The 22,196-nt window shown below is 39.2% G+C and overlaps 1 protein-coding gene across 2 annotated transcripts in view; it reads right to left on the bottom strand.

The window, feature by feature from the left end:
• focad (focadhesin) overlaps positions 1–22,196 on the bottom strand; it is a 67,195-nt gene that overhangs the window by 38,459 nt on the left and 6,540 nt on the right. For both annotated transcript variants that reach the window (XM_088074005.1, XM_088074006.1), the window contains exons 4-11: positions 18,658–18,812; positions 16,029–16,127; positions 7,930–8,031; positions 5,352–5,577; positions 4,504–4,713; positions 4,237–4,324; positions 3,119–3,312; positions 2,726–2,986 (exon numbers count right to left, since the gene is read on the bottom strand). In XM_088074005.1, the coding sequence (XP_087930131.1) occupies positions 2,726–2,986; positions 3,119–3,312; positions 4,237–4,324; positions 4,504–4,713; positions 5,352–5,577; positions 7,930–8,031; positions 16,029–16,127; positions 18,658–18,812 (1,335 nt within the window). The remainder of the gene's footprint in view (positions 1–2,725; positions 2,987–3,118; positions 3,313–4,236; positions 4,325–4,503; positions 4,714–5,351; positions 5,578–7,929; positions 8,032–16,028; positions 16,128–18,657; positions 18,813–22,196) is intronic.

The following is a 22,196-nucleotide window of genomic DNA, read 5'->3' as shown; positions in this document are numbered from 1 at the left end:
AAGAGTGGACTGAAGGACAGCGCAGGGTTAACTGTTGATCATTCCCTTTAGTGCTGAGGTCACAAAAAGGGACTGGCACGGTCCTTGGATGCTTGTAGTCAACAGCTCTGCAGTGTAACACCCTGTCATTTACATAAAACACTCACTGCTGCCCTGCACCTTGGCCGTTGCTTAGCAACCCCTTCACCTGCCTGAGAGGAGGAGGTAGAGGCAGAGAGGAAATGGAGATTTTCGTTCAAGTTTCATCCCTGAAAGCTATGGTGTTGACCTTAAACCCCAAACTCCTTCTAACAAATTATTATTATAATAAATTTTGATGGATAAATCCATACAAAGCTGCATTTTCTCATCACTCATCTTTTGAATCAAAGCTGCAAGATCTTCGGAGTGTTTTTTGATACTGCGGGGATGGAAATCCAACTGATTCAAATAGGCCAATAACATTCTAACAGTGCATCAAACGACTGGAGCAAGTGGCACTCTGGGAGTAATTAGAGCAGCGGGGGGACGCTTGCAGCGTCTAACGAGCACCAGTAATGAGGAGCCGATAACACCATGTGATATTTCACACCATCTTCTGGAGCTGGTGACTCCATTTACAGTCCCAGAGGGTCAGAGGAGGTGTGTTACTTTAAAGCTCTCTCTGCATACAGCTGCAGGAGAGCCAGCAGCCGGAGGCACCCACTGACAATGACTGTCAGAGTCCAAAAGATCTAAAAACATCAGCATATTTTAGATGAAATCATAAAAAAGGCAATAAAAATTCAAGGATGTAATCCATACACACTACCAGAGGCAAGTCATCTTTACTACGCTGCTTTCACTACTCACTGATGATCATTTTCACAACCGCTCGCACTGCTGCACTCTAAAATCTGTTAAGCTGATCTAACTAAAAAAAAACCTAAAAAAAAACCCCATTACTGTTATGATTAAGTTATGTTTACTTTATTAGAAAACATAACTATACAGTATGATTTACTTACAAATAAAAAAGTTAATTCTTACATGCAACTGTAACAAAAACTGATAAGTATAGTTAAGTTTAACTTAGTTTAATTTAGTTTCATTGCCAACCCTAAACACATCCATGAATAATTACATGATCAGGCTCCTCAGGTGCTCAGTGACCTGGTGGTTCGTCCCAGAGTCTCAGGCTCAGTAACACGCGGAGCATCCAGAGGGAATTGTAAGGGGCGTTTTACAGAAATCCTCACTTGGACAATCAGCTTTCTCAGTTCAGGTAATCAACGTGTGGAATTCTTCACCTGCTAATTACAAACTAGATCATTTTAAACTCAACCTGAAACAGGAATCAGTCGTCTGGTCATGAATGAGCTGGTGATTTGTGTTTATGATGTTTATTGTTTTGTATTACGGTTGGTGTTTTAAAAATTGTGTCAAATCATGTTTGTACAGTACTTTATGAGTTGTTGAGTCTTATGCAAAATACATAAAGACCATCTAGAGATGGGCATTGCAAATTAGCTTATGCTATAAATGCTGTGGTATGTGGCATCTGTTTAATGCTATATACTTGTCCCTATATAACAAAAAATGAACTAAATTAAGAAATACATTTATTCATTTTATTTAATTTTATTTTATTTTAGTCTAGTTTAGTTCAGTTTAGTTTAGTTTTATTAGATTTAATTTAGTTTGATTTAGTTTAGCTTAGCTTCATTAGGTTTAGTTTAGTTTAGCTTTCTTTGGTTAGGTTTGGTTTAGTTTAGTTTAGCTTTCTTTGGTTTGGTTCAGCTTCATTAGATTTATTTTAGTTTCATTTAGTTTAGTATAGCTTCATTAGGTTTAGTTTAGTTTAGTTTATTTAGTTTAGTTTAATAAATTCAAATACATAAGAAAAATAATTATAAGAATAATAACTTTTTGAAATACAGTAGTGACAAACCAAAGCAAGTTTTGCTGACAGAAAAGGTTTAGGCTGAAGCCTCAACTTTTTGTACCGACCCTGATATGCATATTCTATGTATAAAGAAGACCAGTTAAATATATATATACACACTAGCTTTCATAACTCGTTTTTAAATGTGCTAGTCAACTTATTTTTTATTTTATTTTAATAAGTCTTTTATGTGTTTTACACATTTTCATTTCCTTTTCAAACCTGGTCGACAAATTAACTCTTTTTTTTTTGTTATAGGTCTGCACTCGTTCTAATCTTTTTTTGTAAACGTACAAGTTCCTCCAGTCTGAAGAAGTTCTGGTTACAGTCTGGAACGCAACTTATTTTCAACTTTATACATCGATTGTGCCATTTTGGAGTCCACCAAATGTCTAAATTTGACAGCATGTGAGTTTATCAATTATTTGTCGGCTGGTTCTTGATAAATAGCTCTATTTAGGTAATGCAGGTAATGTATGAAACTATAAAATAATGATACAATAAATGCAAATAATTTCGATTGAGGGTGTCTTTTGTTTTGTGCAATACTGCCATAGACTTTCACGTTTTTGTCCTTGCATGATTTATGTGTTACAAATTTGTGTTCTCACTCACACTCTGGGGGGAAATCATTGCGTTGCCAGGGGAGTTTTTATCAGAACAAAAGGCAGGAGTAGCAGTCCTTGTTCAGCCTTGAGATGAAATGTGAATATTTTGGTTTAAAAAAGCACTTAATTAAAAATATTCCAATGCTTTATGAGAAGCTGGAGAGAAAGAGCTTTTGCGGAGAGCATGGTGATCTAAGCCATGTGGATTATCTACCTGGCAGGGGTCGGCTGCAGCGATGGCCTGGCTGGCGTTCAGAGCCAGCTGGCAGACGTCTTCCTGACCCGTGATGATGAGATGGGTCACAATGAGGGCGAGGGAGCAGAGCCTGCTCTGGCTGGATGACAGGGCCAAGCCGACCGACATCAGCCAATCAGCCGCCGCCGCCGCATCATCTGCCACTTTACGCAGCGTGGAGAGAGCCACGCTGAGCTCGTTGTACCAGGAGCTGAGAGGAAGGGCCAGCGATGGAGCAGGCTGAGCAGAGGAGAGAGTTACAGACAGGAAATCAGTTTATCTGTCAAAGGCTAAAATCTGTGATTCAAGTGTGGACGCTGTCACAGTTTTTTATTTAAAGCTGCCCTCTGTTAGAAGCAGCCTCTCTGCTACCTGTTGGGGTTTGTCTGTCTCCCTGCTGATGCGGCGAAGCAGGCTGTGGGCTAAGTCCTGGTTGAGACTGTGTGTCCTCCGCTCAGCCAGCGGCTCAGTGAGGCTGGAGCAGGATAGCAGCTGCAGCACAGGAAGAAGCAGGACTGGACTCAACCAGGGGGACAGCTCAGGCTGCTCAGGGACTAAAGCCAGCGCTGTGGCAATGACACAGAGAGAGAGAGAGAGAGAGAGCGAGAAAACTAAATCCATGAAGGCTAAAGAATCCACAGAACAAATGAGGCTGTAAAGTGAGATAAAGGAGACAAGGACAAAGAATGAAATAATCAACAGAACAGCAGAGAGGGACTTAAACATACCACCACTGGAAATTATGTAGTAAGGATGGATTTTGGTAGCTTTAGCTACGCTGAAAAAAGTGAATTGTTAACCCTTTGAAACCTAAGTAAATATGTTTAATTGCTTCCAAAAACATGATGAGAAGGCAGTGAGAAATTTAACAAGACATGGCCAGAAAAATAGCAAAACATCGATAAAAATAGAAGTTACAGGAAACTGACCTGAAAATAAGCACAAAAAAGGAAAAAAAAAAAAAAAAGGAAAAAAAGAAAATGATAAAATGAATTTTTACCTATTGTTTTGATAATTTTCTAATAATCCTCCCGGTTTTAAAAACATATTTTACAAATGAGGCATTGAAACAAAATTTTGTGTTGCAATTTGTTATATTCCAAATTCTAAATCTTGACAGAAATGTCTTCGTTGTTGTTGTAAATGCATATCCGTTCCAAATATCAGTTATCGGTCTTATTAAGTACTAATAACTAGTATTGATATCAGCCCTGACAACCAAATATCAGTCAACTCTTAATTATTATATCTGTCTCATTGCATTCATGGAATGTGATAGATTTTCAAAACAGCAGCAAAATGCGCCTGACCACACCTCATTTTAACACCCACATACCCATGGGCACACAGATGGGTGCGAGGACATCTGTTGTGCACTGTGTGCCACTTTGCGCTGGGTGTAAGATGAGGTCCCTTAGACTGTGCTGAGTACTGGGTGTCTCACAATGCTGCCCAAGAGATTACAATAGAGTGATTTCAGATGGTTTTACCCAGAGTGAGCAGGCTGCTCTGCTGAACTGCAGGGACCTCCAGCAGCAGCAGGGCCACGCCCAGCAGCAGCTCATCCAATGGCAGCTCCTTTAGACAGAAATAATACAGGGTTAGAAACAGCACAAATAATGCTGATACACACACTATGATGTCTTTTGGTGTGTCAGATACTGATGACCCTGTCCAAAGTAATCCAGTTTAAAGGAAATCATGATACAAAGTTTGACTGGAGGATGAAGGCAGCAGTAAAACCCAGCTAGTTTCACCTGTTGACAGGCAGGCAGGAGCTGCTGCATTAAGCCCAGCAGAGGTCTGCAGTCTCCATTCAACCTAAGGCAGCGCTGGCAGGCACAAAGCAGCTGCAGGAGCAACACAACTCTCTCAGATCTCCAGCGCTCCTCACAGGCTGGGACCAGACCCCGAAGCAGAGCGTCGATAAATCCACACAGCTCCAGCACCGCCTCCACACTGTCCACCTGCCATCATAGAGACAGCATCTCCTTATACACTTATTTTTTAACTGAACATGTAGTAGACCACATTTCTCTCATAACATGGGTGGGTGCCAACCCACTTGTGTAGGCTCACTATTGGAATAGCGCTGTGTTACTGTGTTGTCAAAATGGTGCTGTAGGAAAATACTGCACCATTGTGACTTTAGACCAGTGGTTCCCAACAGGGTCCAGATTTCTCCTTCATCATAAGTTCAAGGTCCACATATTTTAAATAACCACAGATTCAATTTTATTTATTTTTTTTAAATGTAAACAACATATTGGCTTAACCCTTTGGCCTGTTTTCTTTCAAAAACACAGGAAGAAGACAATAAGCATGGCATAAGAAATTACCCCAAAATGGAAATAAGCAAAATGTAAAGAAAATGACCTCATTTTTTTTTTAGAAAAGATTTTTTGAAAAAAAAGGCAAACAAGATTTTTTGAAAAGTGCTTAAGAATGATCATAATTCTGTAACATAATTTTAAATATGTAATTATTATAATAATAATAACAATAAATACAGTTCTTACCCAGCTTTTCTAATACATTTCCCTAGCTCTCTAAATCTACTCATTTCTGGGTGTGTGCCATTTACTGACTAAAACCAGTGTGTCACCTGCATGTGTGGCACCAGCTGACAGAGGCAGTGCAGCAGGCTGTCAGACACTGACGAGGTCTGCGTCTGGTCCTTGTTTTGGAGGGCTGACCCAGCTCCTGGATGTTCAGGCAGCAGCACCCTGAGGAGACTGTGGCGCAGGAGGGCGTGCTGGGGTAGCCTCTGAGGTTCACAGTACAGGTAGCGCAGGAATGGGGCCAGCATGGTGATGTAGGACGGTTCATTTCTGCAGTATAAACAGTGTTTAGTCAGTTAATGAGCACACTAAACTTTTCAAAAATACAATCCAGAGACACCACATAGTGTTGCTACTTCTCAGATCGATCTCAGTTAGTTCATCATTATGGTGAATCCTCCATGCATGCTAACGTTTGTTACAGAGTTCCACAAGGTTCTGTGTTTGGACCAATTCTATTCACTTTATGTATGCTTCCCTTAGGCAACATAAGTAGAAATCACTCCAAAAACGTCTGTTGTTATGCAGATGATACACAATTATATCTATCAGTCAAGCCAGAGGAAACGAATCAAATAACTAACTTACACACGTATCAACCCTTTCAAACCTGGTTTGATTTCTTTCAAAAAGATGGAAAGTCAAAATAATATTTTGAATATTTATTTTTTCAATTAAATGCTGAAACATACGGATGGAAGGAGTGGGTTATTGTTACTTTTGCTTTTGTTGTGTCATAGGGACTTCTCTTTGTTTCCAGGCTTGATTTTCGTTATTGTTATGAACATTGCAGAGATGATGCAGTGCTTTTGTCAAGTCTGTGCTGAATGTGTTTTTTGTGGATTTATTTTCTCTCATCTATTTGTGCTAATGTCCTTAAAATGAGAAAAACTTTAATAACAAAAAACATAACAAGAAATTACCCAAAAATAAGCAAATAAGTTCCCTGAAGTAGAAAAAAAAGTAAAAAAAAAAAAAAACAAAAACAAAAACAAATACAACGAAAGGATCTGAAACAGTGCTAAAAATTAAAAAGAAAAAAATTGTATTATTATTTTGAATATTTTTCTAACAATTATGTCTTTGTGCTATGCTAAGTTGCTCATTGCCTTTTTTCCCATGATTCTGATGAAATTAAACCAGTTTGCTAAGGTTGAAAAGATTAAAATGCTTTAAATGCTGACAAGCATGTCTTAACCCTTTGAAACCTGGCTTGATTTTTTTCAAAAACATGGAAAGACAGCAATGAGAATATTGACAACAAATCACCCAAAAATTAGCAAATGAGTTACCAAAAGCAGAGAAAAAGAAAATAAAATAAATACAAACAAGCAAATTATCTGAAAAAATACTTGGGAAAAAGTAATAGCATTTTAAATATAAAGTTATAATAGCTATAAATATAGTGTCCTGGACATTTCTCTAGTTTTGTGATAATTTTGTTATAATTAAATCTCATATTTTTTAAGCAAGTGTTCTTTTTCTCAATATTTTTTTTCAATATTCTTTTGATAATTTCCTGCTATCTGCGGTACATTTCTGGCCAAGTTGCTCACTCCTTTTTTTGAAAGAAATCAAACCAATCTGATATGATTTGAAAGACTTAAATGCATGTGAAGGTGTCTAAACACAGCACAAAAAAAGTGATTAAAAACCTGGATGAGCCCAGTTTTCTGACATTTAGTCTGGAAACCTGGAGCAACATCATTTTTCTTGTGCTGCTTTCAGACGCCTTTCACAAGTATATACACCTTTGAATCCAAAGCAGATCGGTGCTATTTATTTCAATAACTTGGAGAAAAAGGCAATAAGCAACTTTGTAAGAAATGTTGGAAAGAAACTGGAACAACTTAGGAATTCTATTATTTTATTCTTTAAAAATCTGGAGCAAAATGTCTTGAGAGATAAAAGCTAGGGGAAAACTACTATATTTAATGCTATTTTATTTTATTCTAATTTTTATTTTATGTATTTATTTTAATATTAATGATTAGCCTGCATATTTAAAATTATGTTATTATAATTTCTAAGCACATTTTCCATATAATTTCCTTCTCATTTTTTTTCTTTTTCTTTCTTTGTCTTTTTTTCCCCTTTCTTTTTTTTTTTTTATAATTTTCAGGTAATTTTCTTGTACTTTTTACTAATTTCTTGCTGATTTTGGGCTCATTTCTTCTTTTGTTGCTCATTGGCTTCTTTCCATGTTTTTTTTTAAAGAAAGCCAATTTGCAGATAGGACTGAAGTTATTGTACTCTGCTCCAAACACTTCAGAAACTCTCTATCTAAAGATATAGTTTCTGTAGATGGCATTGCCCTGGGCCCCAGCACAACCGTAACATTTAATCAAGATTTGTCCGATAACTCCCATATAAGACAAACTTCAAGGACCGTGTTCTTTCACCTGTTTTAACCTGATTCACCTGATTTAAAGCCTGTGAAGATGATAACACTGTTTGTGCCATGGTGTGTGTCTGTATGTATTTGTCATTACTGCATGATAACAGCTGACAGTGGTGTGATGAGTTATTTGGGTGTGCACCACAGATGGCTTTAAAATTCATTTAGTGACAGAAGGAGCGATTGGATGGAGGGTTCAAGGCCTCTGAAGCAGCCATGCTAACCTGTCAGCAGCCTGCCAGATGAAGTCATCAATCTCCAGCAGCAGAGCCGGCCAGCAGTCCACTCGGTTCTCCAGCGCAGTGATGTATGGGTGGGGGCTGCTCCTGCAAAACAACAGCACAGAGCAAAGGCCACGTTCACATCACAGAGCACACATGTGACACAGATGGTAGCAGATTTGCTGGATGAAAAGTTGAGGAATGACCAAGGTAATCACAATGCATCCTGTGGGGGGCTGAATCTCTGGACCAAAATGAATGGCAATCCAACCAAGAATTGTGGAGAGATTTCACAGCTTGGCGCCAATCCATCTAGTAGCTGTTGACATACTGTAGAAGATCCAGCATAGTGGTTATTAAAGTAAAACAGGGCAACCAGTGTCAAAACCAGTGCCATAGTGACTATTGAGGTTCCTGAGGTCTGGACTTCTGCAACTTCTCCCGCTCATTTATTGGTTGACTTTTTTTAATTGAAGTTATTTTTGTAGTTTAAGGAACTTCTCTTAAGTGCCTATGTGAAATCAAGTAATGGGACAGCTGCAAAATAAAAGTGATTCAGTCAAAATCTAACCTGATCTCCCAGTAAGGATGCACAGTGTGCGTCTGCAAGAATGGTAAGTGACACAAGAGGGTTGAAACAAATAATGTTAATATGAGTGAGTAACATCAAGCATTTATATGAAAGATGTGCTGTTAATTGAGGCCTGCATAGTGTAGCTACATAAAACCAAGTTCCCAAAAAGCTGGGATGTTGTGTAAAACAGGAAAATAAACAAAATGCAATGATGTGCAAATCTTTATTACCTATATGCAATTGAATACAGTCCAAAGACAAGATAATTTATATTCAAACTGATAAACTTTATTATTATTTTTGTAAATATACACTCATTCTGAATTTGATGCGTGAAACACATTCTAAAAAAGTTGGGACAGAGTCTATTTACTACTGTGTGACATCACCCTTCAACAACACTCAGTAAGTGTAGAATTGGCTGTTCAATACAAGTAATGAAATGTTTTGTTTTCCATACAAACTTTAAGTGTGAAAGGGCTCCGCGGGATACTGAGCATGACAGTGGCATTCACTTAGGCTAATATGGTAAAACAACAATGGGTCGTAAATCTGCAATATTTTTTGCTGACACTATATATCAAGCAAAAGCCAGAGACTATATTGTATTAAATTGCTGCAAGCTGTAAATTAACCATTTCTTAGCAGAGGGTTTCTCCTCTCTCCATCTCTGTGCCGCTGCCTGCATGTCCGCAGCTCTCTGTACTACAGAGTAGCATGAAAGTCAAGAGCACTTACTCTTAAGCAAAATCTGGGGACCAAAACATAAATGGTAAATAGACTGCATAGCGCTTTTCTAGTCTTTTGACTACTCAAAGCACTTTCACACTACATGTCACGTTCATCCATTAACACACACATTCACACACCGGTGGCCGAGGCTACCGTACATGGTGCCACCGGCTACTTAGTAACTATCCACACACACATAGACTTCAACATGTTGACTGGAGGAGTTGGGGATCAAATCGTTGATCTTCTGATTAGAGGACAACCCGCTCTATCTCTGAGCCACAGCTGTCCCCAGAAGGACACTGCACAGCACACAAACAAGCAAAAATGAAAATAAAAAAACCCCTGCTCAACTTGAAGCAATCTCAGTCACCTAAGGGATCTCTGACTGATGATTCCAATCTTCCCCTTTCAAGGCACAGCCCTACATTCAATGCCCTATCCAGTTCTCTTTATTCATCCATGAGTTCAACTTCTGCCCAGTGAGCACAAGCTAATACACCCACAGTGGCTAACATCCAACACCAAGCCGTTAAACAGCCCCAACAAACTCGCACTGACACAGAAACGGCTCAATCCTGTCATTAAACCTGTTAATAGCCGAAAGGAAACATTAGCAAGTTTACTGTGCTGAGATGCTACCAAAATGTTCGAAAATATTGCTCTGCTACATGTCCCTCCATTCACATTATGGGTATTAAATGTCATACTCTGTTGGTATTGGTATCACTTTAAGGATAATGGTTTTGGCACTTGTATGGTAATTCTTGAAATGCTACCAATGCTTTGTATTAATCAAAGTTACACTATTATAGTGTGGCAACAATGGAAGAAAAGAAAGATGTGATACTATCGATAGCTGATATGATCCATTAAATATGCCTAAAATCAGCCCGATACGATCCTTAGGCATAGGGGCATCTCTAATATTTACATTATATTGTCATGATGTTTATGATTGTTTGCAGTGAAATAGTTAAAACTCAGAAGTTTGCCAAGTTGTGCCATTCTCTACCCGCCATTACAATGCCATTACTCTTGAATTTGGGAATCCATTAAGTCTAGACAAAACATTGGGGTAAAATCCAAGGTGAAGTGTGTGTATTGTTAGGACTCCAGCCACAGACAGAGCAGAGGTTAACACAACAGGGTCTGTGTGCATGTGGGGGGCACCACTATCAGGTCCACTTAACCAACACCTTCCATCAATCAGCACATATCTAAGTGTGGGAAGGAAGTTCACTTGTCTGTGCGTGTGACAGCCTGCAAGGTGGACCACTCAGCGGCTGAATGCTCCTCCACCTCCTCCTTCCCACTCCTCACATATCGTAATCTGTCTGAACATCTCTGTCCCCCCTCCTCAGGTTCCCTGTGGCTGTCTCCGCACCCTCAGCTTCAATACAGCCCCCATACATCAGTCTCACGACACTCTCTACCTTTCAGCTGCCACACAAAGGAGGAGGCAGGAAGCGAAGGCAGAGACCTTCCTCCTCTAAGTTCAACTCCAAGTTCCCGGCTGAATCAGATTGCTGGCAGACTAATGGGCCAGGTAAGATCTGTCTGCTGGAACGTTCTGCTTCCTGAGGATCTCTGTTGAGCCCTGGGTTTGAGACCTGATTTACTACCTGAAAGCACCACATAACGTCACTAAAACATGACCTGCCACGAATCTCTGACAACAATCTTTAATCTTTAAGCAGTCTTGAACAAGTAATATATGACAACTTTCTTACAAATTACATCTCAACAGTTTGCTATCTGGCAAAAGTCCAAACAGCTACAGATCATCAGAAAGTGTAGCCCTCTATAGAGCGTTAGAGGAATTAGTCCTACAACGTTAAAAACTAGGTAGCATTTCAGGACTCCTAGTTCCATCGTCTCAGCATCATTGGGTTTTTTGAATGGGTTTTTGGTAAGATGCCTATAAACCTTTGTTTGCCACAGAGATCATTTTCTGCAGTTATCCCAAATCCAATGAAAAAAAAACCCATACGTTTCGTTAGCCAACTAATCAATTAATCGGTCGATAGAAAAATAATCAGCAATTATTTTGAGGCTTCGAGTTCTGCATTTTGGCCGGGATTTTTGGAGGTAGAAGTGACCATATGTTGAAGGAGAGCATGGAGGGCTAAATTTGCCAACAAAGAATGCATTTAAACAAAATGTACTTGCCAGGAAAACTGAATACCCAACTTCATTAGAAGGTCTTTTAGTAAAACCAAACAATGAACAAGAATTTTTTAGGCATACGCTGTTGAATGAGTCTTTTAACCCTTAGGACCCGCTTTAATATTACATACATTCCTATCACTCTGAGCACAAAATGCACTTTTCAAAATCAAGCTTTAAAAAATATTATAAATTAATATGATTCTCTATTTTTATGAAGTTATTTTTTTTAATAAGCATCAGTCCTAATCATAAATATAAAATATTCATTGACTTTAACCCATCAAATGCCAGGTTTTTACACAAAAATTAATAATTTCAATACATTATATGCTAAGTAGATTATTTTTGCTGATGACAGTCTGGCATATGTTAATGATTAACAGCAACATTGATTGTCACACTGCACCTAGTGGAAATAGCATGTAATTTCTCCATATGCTAAATATGGTAAAAATGAAATCATCAGATGGAAAATGGTAAAAGTGACAAATACCATGGCAAAATTCCAGAATGACACCCAGAAATAATACAATGCATGTTTTTATGCTTTGACGTCTGTGGGATCATACATTGCTGTTTGAATGGAGCATTTTTTGTATGAATGTTCCAATTTAGTTTTCACAGTGTGTTTTAGACGTATTGTAGGAGCTGAGCTGGAAAATTCATGATTAAACAAAAATACACAGTCTTGCCAAAAGGTATGCCATATGCATGAGCACGGCCAAAATTATCAAAAAATAAAGAATGAAAAGCGCCTAAAATGCACCAAACAGTCCCTAAGCTTAAACGATCAAAATCACTATCCTTCTCAAAAATCCAATATCAGTCAGGCTGCTGCAATGTCTTTATCCTCTTTTGACAAATTGAGCTTGTGTTAGTGGCCTTTTCTCTGTCTGTTTAGCTATGAAATCCACTGCTGCTTGTGCATACTGCCCAGATTTATTGTAAGGAAACAAAAGACAGGTGCTTGGACATGCAGAAGGGCACCGTAAAAGGCCTGTAGGCTGAATAACTATTGCATTATCAGTCCACAGTGTAACTGTAATTCAGACTCATGCTACAATCTAAATGCGCTTCCTATGCTGTCCCCTGTACCTGAGCAGGCAGAGCAGATACATTGAGTATGTGGGAAAGCCCGCAGGGGACAGAAGACAGTCAGGACAGACCGCAGCACTACAGCCAGACTACCGTCACATGAGAAATGAGCTGGAGGCCTGAATCTTCCCTGATCCTGCTGGGGGCTGCAGTGGCTCAGAGTCTCTGTGGCAGATTGCACGGGGCAGCGGCGAGCAGACGGTCAACAATGGGCACCAGTGTGCATCCTCCATTAATCCTGCAGCATTTACAGTTACCCAGCAGTGCCAGGCCCAGCGACCAATGGAGGGCCAGACTGCCAGGCCAACGGCGCCACCCTGCTGCCCTCTACACATTCATCTTCCCACCAGGGAGGTGCAGGCTGCCAGACAGACGAAGACGGACACAGACAGCAGTGACAGCGATGAAGACAGAATGAGAAAGAAAAGGACAATGGGAAGGAGGAGAAGACTGTCGGAGAGAGAGAAAGAAGGGATAGAGATGTGGCGAAAGAGGGGTTAAGAGGGAGCTAAGATAAAAAAAGGAGGAGGTGTGGAGGTAGAGAGAAAAAATATAGAGTAGGAGGGAGGAAGGGAAACATGGAGAAAAAGAAAAAAGGACAAAGCAGCACAGTCTTTTTATCACCCGCTGTAACTGATTAAGGAGGCCCCAGGATCCTGGCAGAGGTGCAGATGGAAGGAGGGAGAGAAGGAGAAGGAGAAGGAGGAGGAGGAGGAGGAGGAGGAGGAGAAGCCCTTCTTTATGTCTGACTTCTGATATTCAAGCAGTTAGACTGACTTGTACCACAGAGAACTAATCCTTATCTGAATAGTCATTGTTTCTTCAGCAAATTGGTTTGATTTCTGTGAAAAACATGGGAGGAAGGCAATGAGCAACAAAAGAAGAAATGACCCAGAAATTAGTGAGAAATTAATACAAAAGCGCACGCACACACACACACACACACACACACACACACACACACACACACACACACACACACACACACACACACACACGACAAGGAAATTATTTGGAAAAAGTGCTCAAAAAAATGTAATAATTTTGTCCCAGTAAGAATGATAATTATACATATAGTTCTTCCTTTTTTTTTTTTTTTTTACAAAAAACATTTTCCCTCAGCGTTTTGAAAATGGGCATTTTTTTACCACGTTGCTAAATGCCTTTTTCACATTTTGAAAAAAAAAAATGCATCAGTTGGTTTAAATATTCATAAAAGGAGTCTGAAAGCAGCACAAGGAAAGTGATGTGGCACTGGGTTTCAAAGGGTTAACAAAAGCCCCTAAGTCAGTTTGACTTTCATTTCCATTTGGTTAAAATATTGGTCCAAGTAACTACTGTGTTTTTGTAAAGTGGTGACATTGAAAAAAAAAAAAAAGAAGAAACATAAGCAGTCTCTCTTTTTCTAAAATTTGTTTCATTTTTTTTGAGTGTGTCCCTTTAAATAATTCTGTGTCCCCTCTCTAAATTAAAATGTTTTTGCGAGTCTGTGAACGGAGTGCAGGCAGACCTTTTCTCTTTTTTGTCAGCCATTCAGTGTTGTGAACTCATAAACCTCCTTAAATGTTTTTTTTTTAATTATGTTTATAAATTTAAAAAAAAATACACACAAAATTCTCCATATTACTGACACATCACAAACCATTAATACAGGTGCGCATGCACCAATGTGCATGCAGCCTGTTGCCGTCGCCCACAATTTCTCCCCAGGATCAATAAAGTATTTCTTATTCTGATTGATGAAAATGCCACAAACAGATGCCACAAAACAAGTAAAAAAAAAACGAAAAAATAAACAGCACAACAAAACAAACAGAAAACAGAAACAAAGACACTATTACTAAAGAACATAAACAAAAACAGTCAACATGATTATCAGTCTTCCAAACATGGCCTTGATATAGTCCATAGAGGGTGGACCTCTTAATAAGATCTTTTTTCCTCAACAGCAGTTTGTGAAGAGGCAGGATTGATAACTGATTTGGTGATCCGGTCAGAGCTGATCAGATCAGATCAATAAATGAGAGAAGCAGATAGCCATCTGCCATGATTAAAACATCTGCTGCCACAAACAAATTTTCTATTTTTGGGGCTGGACTGTTCATTAGGAGCGACTTGGAATATATATACCATCTGGTCATGTATTGCACCACACTGTTGGAGCACAAAGTGTGCTCTGGGCACAGATGGAGCAGAAGAAAGTGAAACTTAAGTGTTCATTGCACTGGCTTGGAAAGTTTACATTCACCTCCAGCAGCTGCTCTTCTGATTCATCAGTGTGATCTGATCGTCTCTGAACAAATCGACAGTTTAATTATTCACCACAACGAAAAAAAACTGCTGCTGAGAAAAAAAAATCAATCTGTATCAATGAATCAGTGAATCAGTTTCACTACAAATCCAATCTCCAGGTGTGAGAGCACTAGGGGGACCAGGTGTCCTGCTTCCTGCTCAGCAATTTTATCCATTGTTCCACGTCCCACTTATTGAGACAATGTCCTGCATTTTGACTGACTGGTTTTGAAAAGTCAAACCACTGCAGGACAGAAGCTTTTCTAAAACTTGGCTTTTCTTCAGCAGATGCTGTGAAGAAGCAGGGGGGCCTGTCACCACAGAGCTGTTTGATGTCAATCAAACTGCGCGTATGTGGGTCAAGTGCTGCTGAGCCCGTCATTGTCTTGGCCCAACAGAGAAAACAGCAAATCAACACAGCGTCAAAAGCGATGCAGATTTTGGTGAAATATGATGGAAACTAGCACTAAGACAATGACATGCAGCTAAAACAAAGATGGGGAAACTACCTCACACTGGGTGAAGCCAGCTTAACGCAATTCTCAGACACTTTTTTGCCAAATTTGAGTTATTTTTCCAATGTCTGAGCATTGGTGACATGTCCTACACTGTCCCATACTAAGCTGGTTTCCATTAACTCTCAGATTGTAATTGCAAATATAAAATTGGCTAATGGAAACATGTCAATTTTGAAAAAACTTGCATTCATCTCAAAAAAAGTTTTTTCATTCCAATGAGGTGGTATTTCAAGCGATTCAAAACAGCCACATTTTGCAAAACTGCAATGGCAACACTTCTGTCTTTTCTAGGTCACATGATGCTATGGCTATGTGCTTGTCAGTAGGAACTTGCTTCCTCATGATGCAGCAGGAGCTGCAAGAGGTGTTATTGCATCACATAACTCTTCAAAAGTTTAGCAGATCATCCAGAAAACACAGCCATCTCACAACTGTGTTTTATCGACATTTCGAAAGTATCACTTCAGTGTTGTGCAAATCTGTAATGGAAACCCACATACTGTCCCACATTTGTTCTGTGGGGATCTGGTCACCTTCATCTATATGTTGGACTTTGTAAGGCGTGAGCAGGACTGATCACCCGTCTCAAATCTGAGAAAATACATACCCCTGATGATGTCATCATAGCTACCTGTGTTGTTTGATTATACAACTCAGCAGTTACAAACACTGATAGAGATGTTCATTTATTTCAGGTACTGTGTATGACAGAGACTGACCTGATGGAATAAGGACAGGTGAAGTGTGTGTCTCTGTCTCTCTGGTCTGCCTGCATCTGAAGGAGCCGTCCAATCACCTTTATCAGCCCCTGGACGTTTCTGTTCACAGTGCAAGCCGGAAAACAAGACACAGAGGGAATTTCAAGAAAAGGCTCAAAACACAATGACAGAAGATCCTTTTTTAAAGAAAATAAGCTTGGTTGCTTTCTTACTGAGAGTGAGAGGATGAGATCACTATTGACTGAGCTGTGTGTTAATTGCAGAGCTGCTGTCAGTGAAAATAACACTTAAAAGGTAAAATAACTGCCGTAAATGAGGTAAAAGCTGAAGCTAAATCACTTTCTCTATCCTCTTATTCAGTTCATCCCATTTACTGTTTCCATCCTGCAAGACCTTTATTTTGAAGCCTTCTCGGCATAAACAGGATACGATGGCACAAATGTTTGAGGATACTGGAGGGAAAGTTCCCAAATGTTTGTACTCAAATGTCAAACTATTTCTTGCTAAATTAACACTTTAACAGGAATTGTAACTGCAGGGTTGATATTTTTTGCCCAGTTTGATTTCGCATTGATGTTTTATCTGATGCATTTCAGTATTTAGATTATACTCTTATTGTTTTCAATTCAATATAATTATGTTACACTGACTATTCATTTCCTTGCCATCCGTTTTGTACAGATTTTGTTTCTAGATGTTTCTTAATTACTTTAGTTTTCTTTATTTTCTTTTTTTAATTATTTTTTATTGTTTGAAGGTACATTTATTTCAGATTTCTATAATATAGCATTGGCCATTGCACTTTGCACAATGTTATATACTGGGATTTCCTATAATGTCTCCCTCTCTCTTCTTCTCTTCTCCTCTCTCTTTCTCTTTCCTCTTTGTCATTATTGTAATTCATGTGTTATTTACAACATCTATTGCACATCTGTCCATCCAGGAAGAGAGATGTCATATGCTGTAAAGCCCTCTGAGGCAAGCCGTGTTTTGTGATAATGGGCTTTATAAATAAAATTGGCTTTACTTATTATTTGAAATCAAACTTGGGTTTCACAAATAAAAAAAGTCCATTGATGCCTAATACATATTAGTTAATGCTAGAAATTGACTTGCATATTTACTTCCTTTATGGGCTATCTGAAAAGACAAAAAAGCCTGAAAAGTTGAGGTCAGGAGCCAGAAAGACATGTTTAACAAAACAATATTTAAAGATCTGCAGGAACCCCGGCGACAAGAGGCTAAAGCTCTGTAGAGCTGAGGGGAAATGTAGACTTTGGGATGAATCTTGTGTGGATTTGTCACTAGGAGACTCTTTCATATTACACATAAAATATTGATAAGTTCAGATATACATTCATTATTTGTCATGTAAAAAGGCACGTGTGTGTCCCAACAACCATTGGCAAAAAGGTCATTTGAAATGCTGATTCAACATTTTCCATATGAGACGAGTCACATTATGTTATTTAGAAAAGGTCACTTTGCAGTTAGACTCTGATGGTGGGGACATTAAAAAAAATTAATGGATCTCAGTGAGCAGCGGGGACACGGACAATGTGCCAGCGTCCTGTTACTGAAGGTGAATTATGCTTCTGCACAGAGGTGCTGTGTTACCTAAAGAACATGCTCCGTGTAAAGTTCAAGTACACCATGTACTGTGTGGTGGTTTGCGCTCTTCATTCTGTTGGCTATTGTTTCATTTACCCCTAAAAAAGCCATATGATTAATATTTAGTCAACTTCCTTCTTCTTATTTCAATCATTTTTTAGTTTTTTTTATTCCATTTTAGTGAGCTCTCATTTTGTCATTAATATTATTCAGAGACTTAGGCCTCATTTAGACAAGAATGGCCTTACTAAAAACAGAAAAGTCTTTCCTTTGCGTTTTAAAAAAAATCTGCATTCATGTTGTAACATTGTGAAAACGATCTTTGTGTATTATGCATGCAAGGCCATTAGTTGGTGGTGTAAATTTGTAATGACCAATGATCATAGAAGAACACTACACGCCTGCACATGAAGAAGTTCTTCTGCAGAGCACACAAGATGATGCTGAGCGCACGTATGAGAACCAACAGCGTTAATAAACTAAACTGTAGAATCAGCAGCACAAATGCAGCTGGGTAGTCCGCCATTGGTATTATTGTCCTCATACTCGCACATGGCTATTTGTCTGAAACGTGATGTGTGAAGTGCGGCCGTGACATCACCGTTCTCACAGGATCCATGCACTGGATCAACAAATCACACTCTCAACCTGGTTTCAAAAGCTTGTGTTTTCAGGCCCCAAAATTCTGTTGTTGTGTGAACGAAAGGCCAAACTGCAACAAAAGTTAAGTTAAGTTTCATGCGTAATCGTTGCCGTGGAAACAGCCCCTTACTCACAGATGTTGTTTCATAAGGTCTGGTTTAAGGTGTCTTGATAATTATCTTTGCAGAAAGGTTCGAGAATAAACAAATACAAATATGTTCAATCAAACACTATAATGTTGGATTCAGAAAAGTTGTACTTTAACCCTTGTAGTTGTCTTTAGAACACTCAGGGCTCTGCTGATGAATCCAGCACATTGAGTTTGCCTGTAGGCACGATGCTGCCACTCAGACCAGGTCAGTATTTTCATACGTACCTGGCAGAGGGCAGGAGGTTGAGGACACTGTTGAGGACGTGTTGCAGGTCCGCGTGGCCTTGATCCACCAACAGCACCACGGCATCGCAGCAGGCTGAACGCACCTGAGCACAGTCACTGCAGCACTGCTGCCACAGAGCCTCCAACGCTGGACCCTGACACACAACAACACACAAACAAGGTCACATTAAATACGACTTTACTGTCCAAAAGCAGAAAAAGGGCCCTCACCTGGTGGACTTCTTCAGAGTTGTTGATAAAGAATTTGCAGTCCTTCATACTTTATAGTCCATATTCAAAGCAGGAAACATTAAATTTCAATCGACTGGGTTCTCATTACAAATACGTGACTGACGCAAAACATTGTGGTGTCAAAGGCCCAGTGACATTGGGACTTTAACCATTTGAAAGCTGGAGCGACATCACTTTTTTTATGCTGCATTCAGATACCTTTCACAAGTAATTCAATCTTTAAACCATAAGCACATTGGCTGATTTCTTCCTCGAAAACATGAAAAAATGGTAAGAAGGAGCTTGGTAAGAAATGTTCCGCATATTGCAAGATTTAGTAGATTTACAGAAATCATTTTTAAAAAAGCTAAGGGAAAAAAAATCCAGAAAACTATGTTTATAATCATTATAGCATAATATCTTAAATTATGTTTCAGAAACACTATTATGTTTTAGCAAATTTTCCCAGTCATTTCCTTGTTTGTGTGTGTATAGAACATGGAGTTTTAATTGTCATACTGACTTTACACCTCCTTTTACTACAGTTTCAATTTCTCTGTCACGGACATGAGGAAATGCAAATATATCTGTTTTACTCAACTTTTCCTTTTTTTGTTTCAAAATAAAAGCCCTCTGACAACACTGCTGCTTTATAGTGTACCGCACCACCGGCCCATCCTCTGAATTTCTATCTGAATTCTCTGAGCTTATATCAAGTTTAATGCTTATATCAGACAAAATTAATATCGTAGGGGATTTTAACATTCACATGGATATTATACTTTTGCTTTCTCCACGCTTTTGGATTCAATTGGCTTCAGTCAGTGTGTACATAAACCCACCCATTGCAACAACCACACCCTCGATCTAGTCCTTGCATACGGCATCGATATTGAAGATTTATTAGTCTTTCCTGAGAATCCTGCTTTGTCAGACCATTATTGAATAACTTTCAATTTTTTATTACTCGACTACAAGCCTCTCAGTAAGAGTTACCACTCTAGATGTCTATCTGATTCAGCAGTGGCTAAATTTAAGAAACTAATTCCTTCTGCACTGACATCATTACTATGTCTTACAGAGACTGAGAATACTCTTACTAACTTAAGTCATTCTCAAATTGACTGTCTCATCGATAATGCTACTGGCTCACTGCGATCAGCTCTCGACTCTGTTGCACCCATCAAGAAGAAAATAATGAAACAAAGAAAATTAGCTCCATGGTTTAAACTCAAGATACGCAAATCGAAACAAACATTGTGAAAATTTGAAAGACACTGGTGTTCAACTAACTTGGAATAGTCCCGTTTAGTCTGGCTAGACAGTTTTAAAGTCTATAAGAAGGCCCTCCACCATGCCAGGGCAAACTATTACTCATCATTAATTGAGGAAAACAAAAACAATCCCAGGTTTCTTTTCAACACTGTAGCCAGGCTGACTCAGAGTCACAGCTCCATAGAGCCTTGTATTCCTTTGGCCCTAAGCAGTGATGACTTTATGACTTTCTTTATTAATAAAATTATAACTATTCGAGATAAAATCCATCACCTCTTGCCCTTACCTGACCCGACCCCGGACACAGATAGCCTGGATATGGCAGCAAGGCCTGAAATTTATTTGGACCGTTTCTCCCCCATTGACCTTCATCGACTCTACACTTGGATTTCTGCATCTAAGCCATCAACATGCCTGCTAGACCCCAACTAAGCTCCTTAAGGAAGTTTTGCCCTTATTAGACAACTCTTTATTAGATATAATCCATGCGTTCTTGCCCCCAGACACCTCTGAAGCTCCTTTTCAAATGATGTAATTTCTCTAGATGGCATTACCTTGGCCTCTAGCACAACTGTAAGGAGCCTCAGAGTTTTATTTATCTTTTGCCTCCAATATAAAACAAACTTCAAGAACTGCTTTCTTTCACTTGCGTAACATCGCAAAAATTAGACATATCCTCTCCCAAACAGATGCTGAAAAATTAGTACATGCATTTGTCACCTCTAGGCTGGATTACTGTAAATCCCTATTATTTGGTTGCCCCAACAAATCTCTTAGGTCTCTCCAACTGGTGCAGAACGCTGCTGCTTGTGTTCTAACGGGAACCAAAAAAAGGGATCATATTTCTCCTGTTTTAGCTTCTCTGCACTGGCTCCCTGTGAAATCCAGGATTGAATTTGAAATCCTCCTCCTTACTTACAAAGCTCTAAATGGTCAGGCTCCATCCTATATGTCGCAGCTCATAGTTCCTTACCATCCCTCAAGATCACTGCGCTCTGAAAATGCAGGGTTACTTGTGGTTCCCAAAGTTTCCAAAAGTAGGATAGGAACCAGAGCCTTCAGCTACCACGCTCCTCTTCCAGTTTCGGTCAGGGAGGCAGACACTGTTTCAACTTTTAAGGGTAGACTTAAGACCTTCCTCTTTGATAAAGCTCATAATTAGGGCTGGCTCAGGTTGCCTGGACCAGCCCATAGTTAGGCTGACATAGGTTTAACCTGCCAGGGACTTCCTATGATATGCTGAGCTCCTTCTCCTTCTCTTACTCCCGCCATCTGAAAATCATGCATGTCTGTTTACTGCATTACCCTTACTGCTAAGCTTAGCCTTATACACACGTGGACAAAATTGTTGGTACCCTTTGGTTAATGAAAGAAAAACTCACAATGGTCACAGAAATAACTTGAATCTGACAAAAGTAATAATAAATAAAAATTCTATGAAATTTAACCAATCAAAGTCAGACATTACTTTTCAACCATGCTTCAACAGAATTATTTAAAAAAATAAACTCATGAAACAGGCCTGGACAAAAATGATGGTACCCCTAGAAAAGACTGAAAATAATGTGACCAAAGGGACATGTTAATCCAAGGTGTGTCCACTAATTAGCATCACAGGTGTCTACAATCTTGTAATCAGTCAGTGGGCCTATATATAGGGCTACAGGTAGTCACTGTGCTGTTTGGTGACATGTTGTGTACCACAATCAACATGGACCAGAGGAAGCAAAGGAAAGAGTTGTCTCAGGAGATTAGAAAGAAAATTATAGACAAGCATGTTAAAGGTAAAGGCTATAAGACCATCTCCAAGCAGCTTAATGTTCCTGTGACTACAGTTGCACATATTATTCAGAAATTTAAGATCCATGGGACTGTAGCCAACCTCCCTGGACGTGGCCGCAGGAGGAAAATTGATGACAAATCAAAGAGACGGATAATAAGAATGGTAACAAAAGAGCTCAGAAAAACTTCTAAAGAGATTAAAGGTGAACTTCAAGCTCAAGGAACATCAGTGTCAGATCGCACCATCCGTC

The sequence above is a fragment of the Plectropomus leopardus genome, chromosome 23, assembly GCF_026936395.1.
Source record: "Plectropomus leopardus strain MGB_pleo_1.0 chromosome 23, ASM2693639v1, whole genome shotgun sequence".
Taxonomy (NCBI): Eukaryota; Metazoa; Chordata; class Actinopteri; order Perciformes; family Serranidae; genus Plectropomus; species Plectropomus leopardus.
Note: the sequence above shows the minus strand (reverse complement) of the source record. Positions and strands in the feature narration are given on the sequence as shown.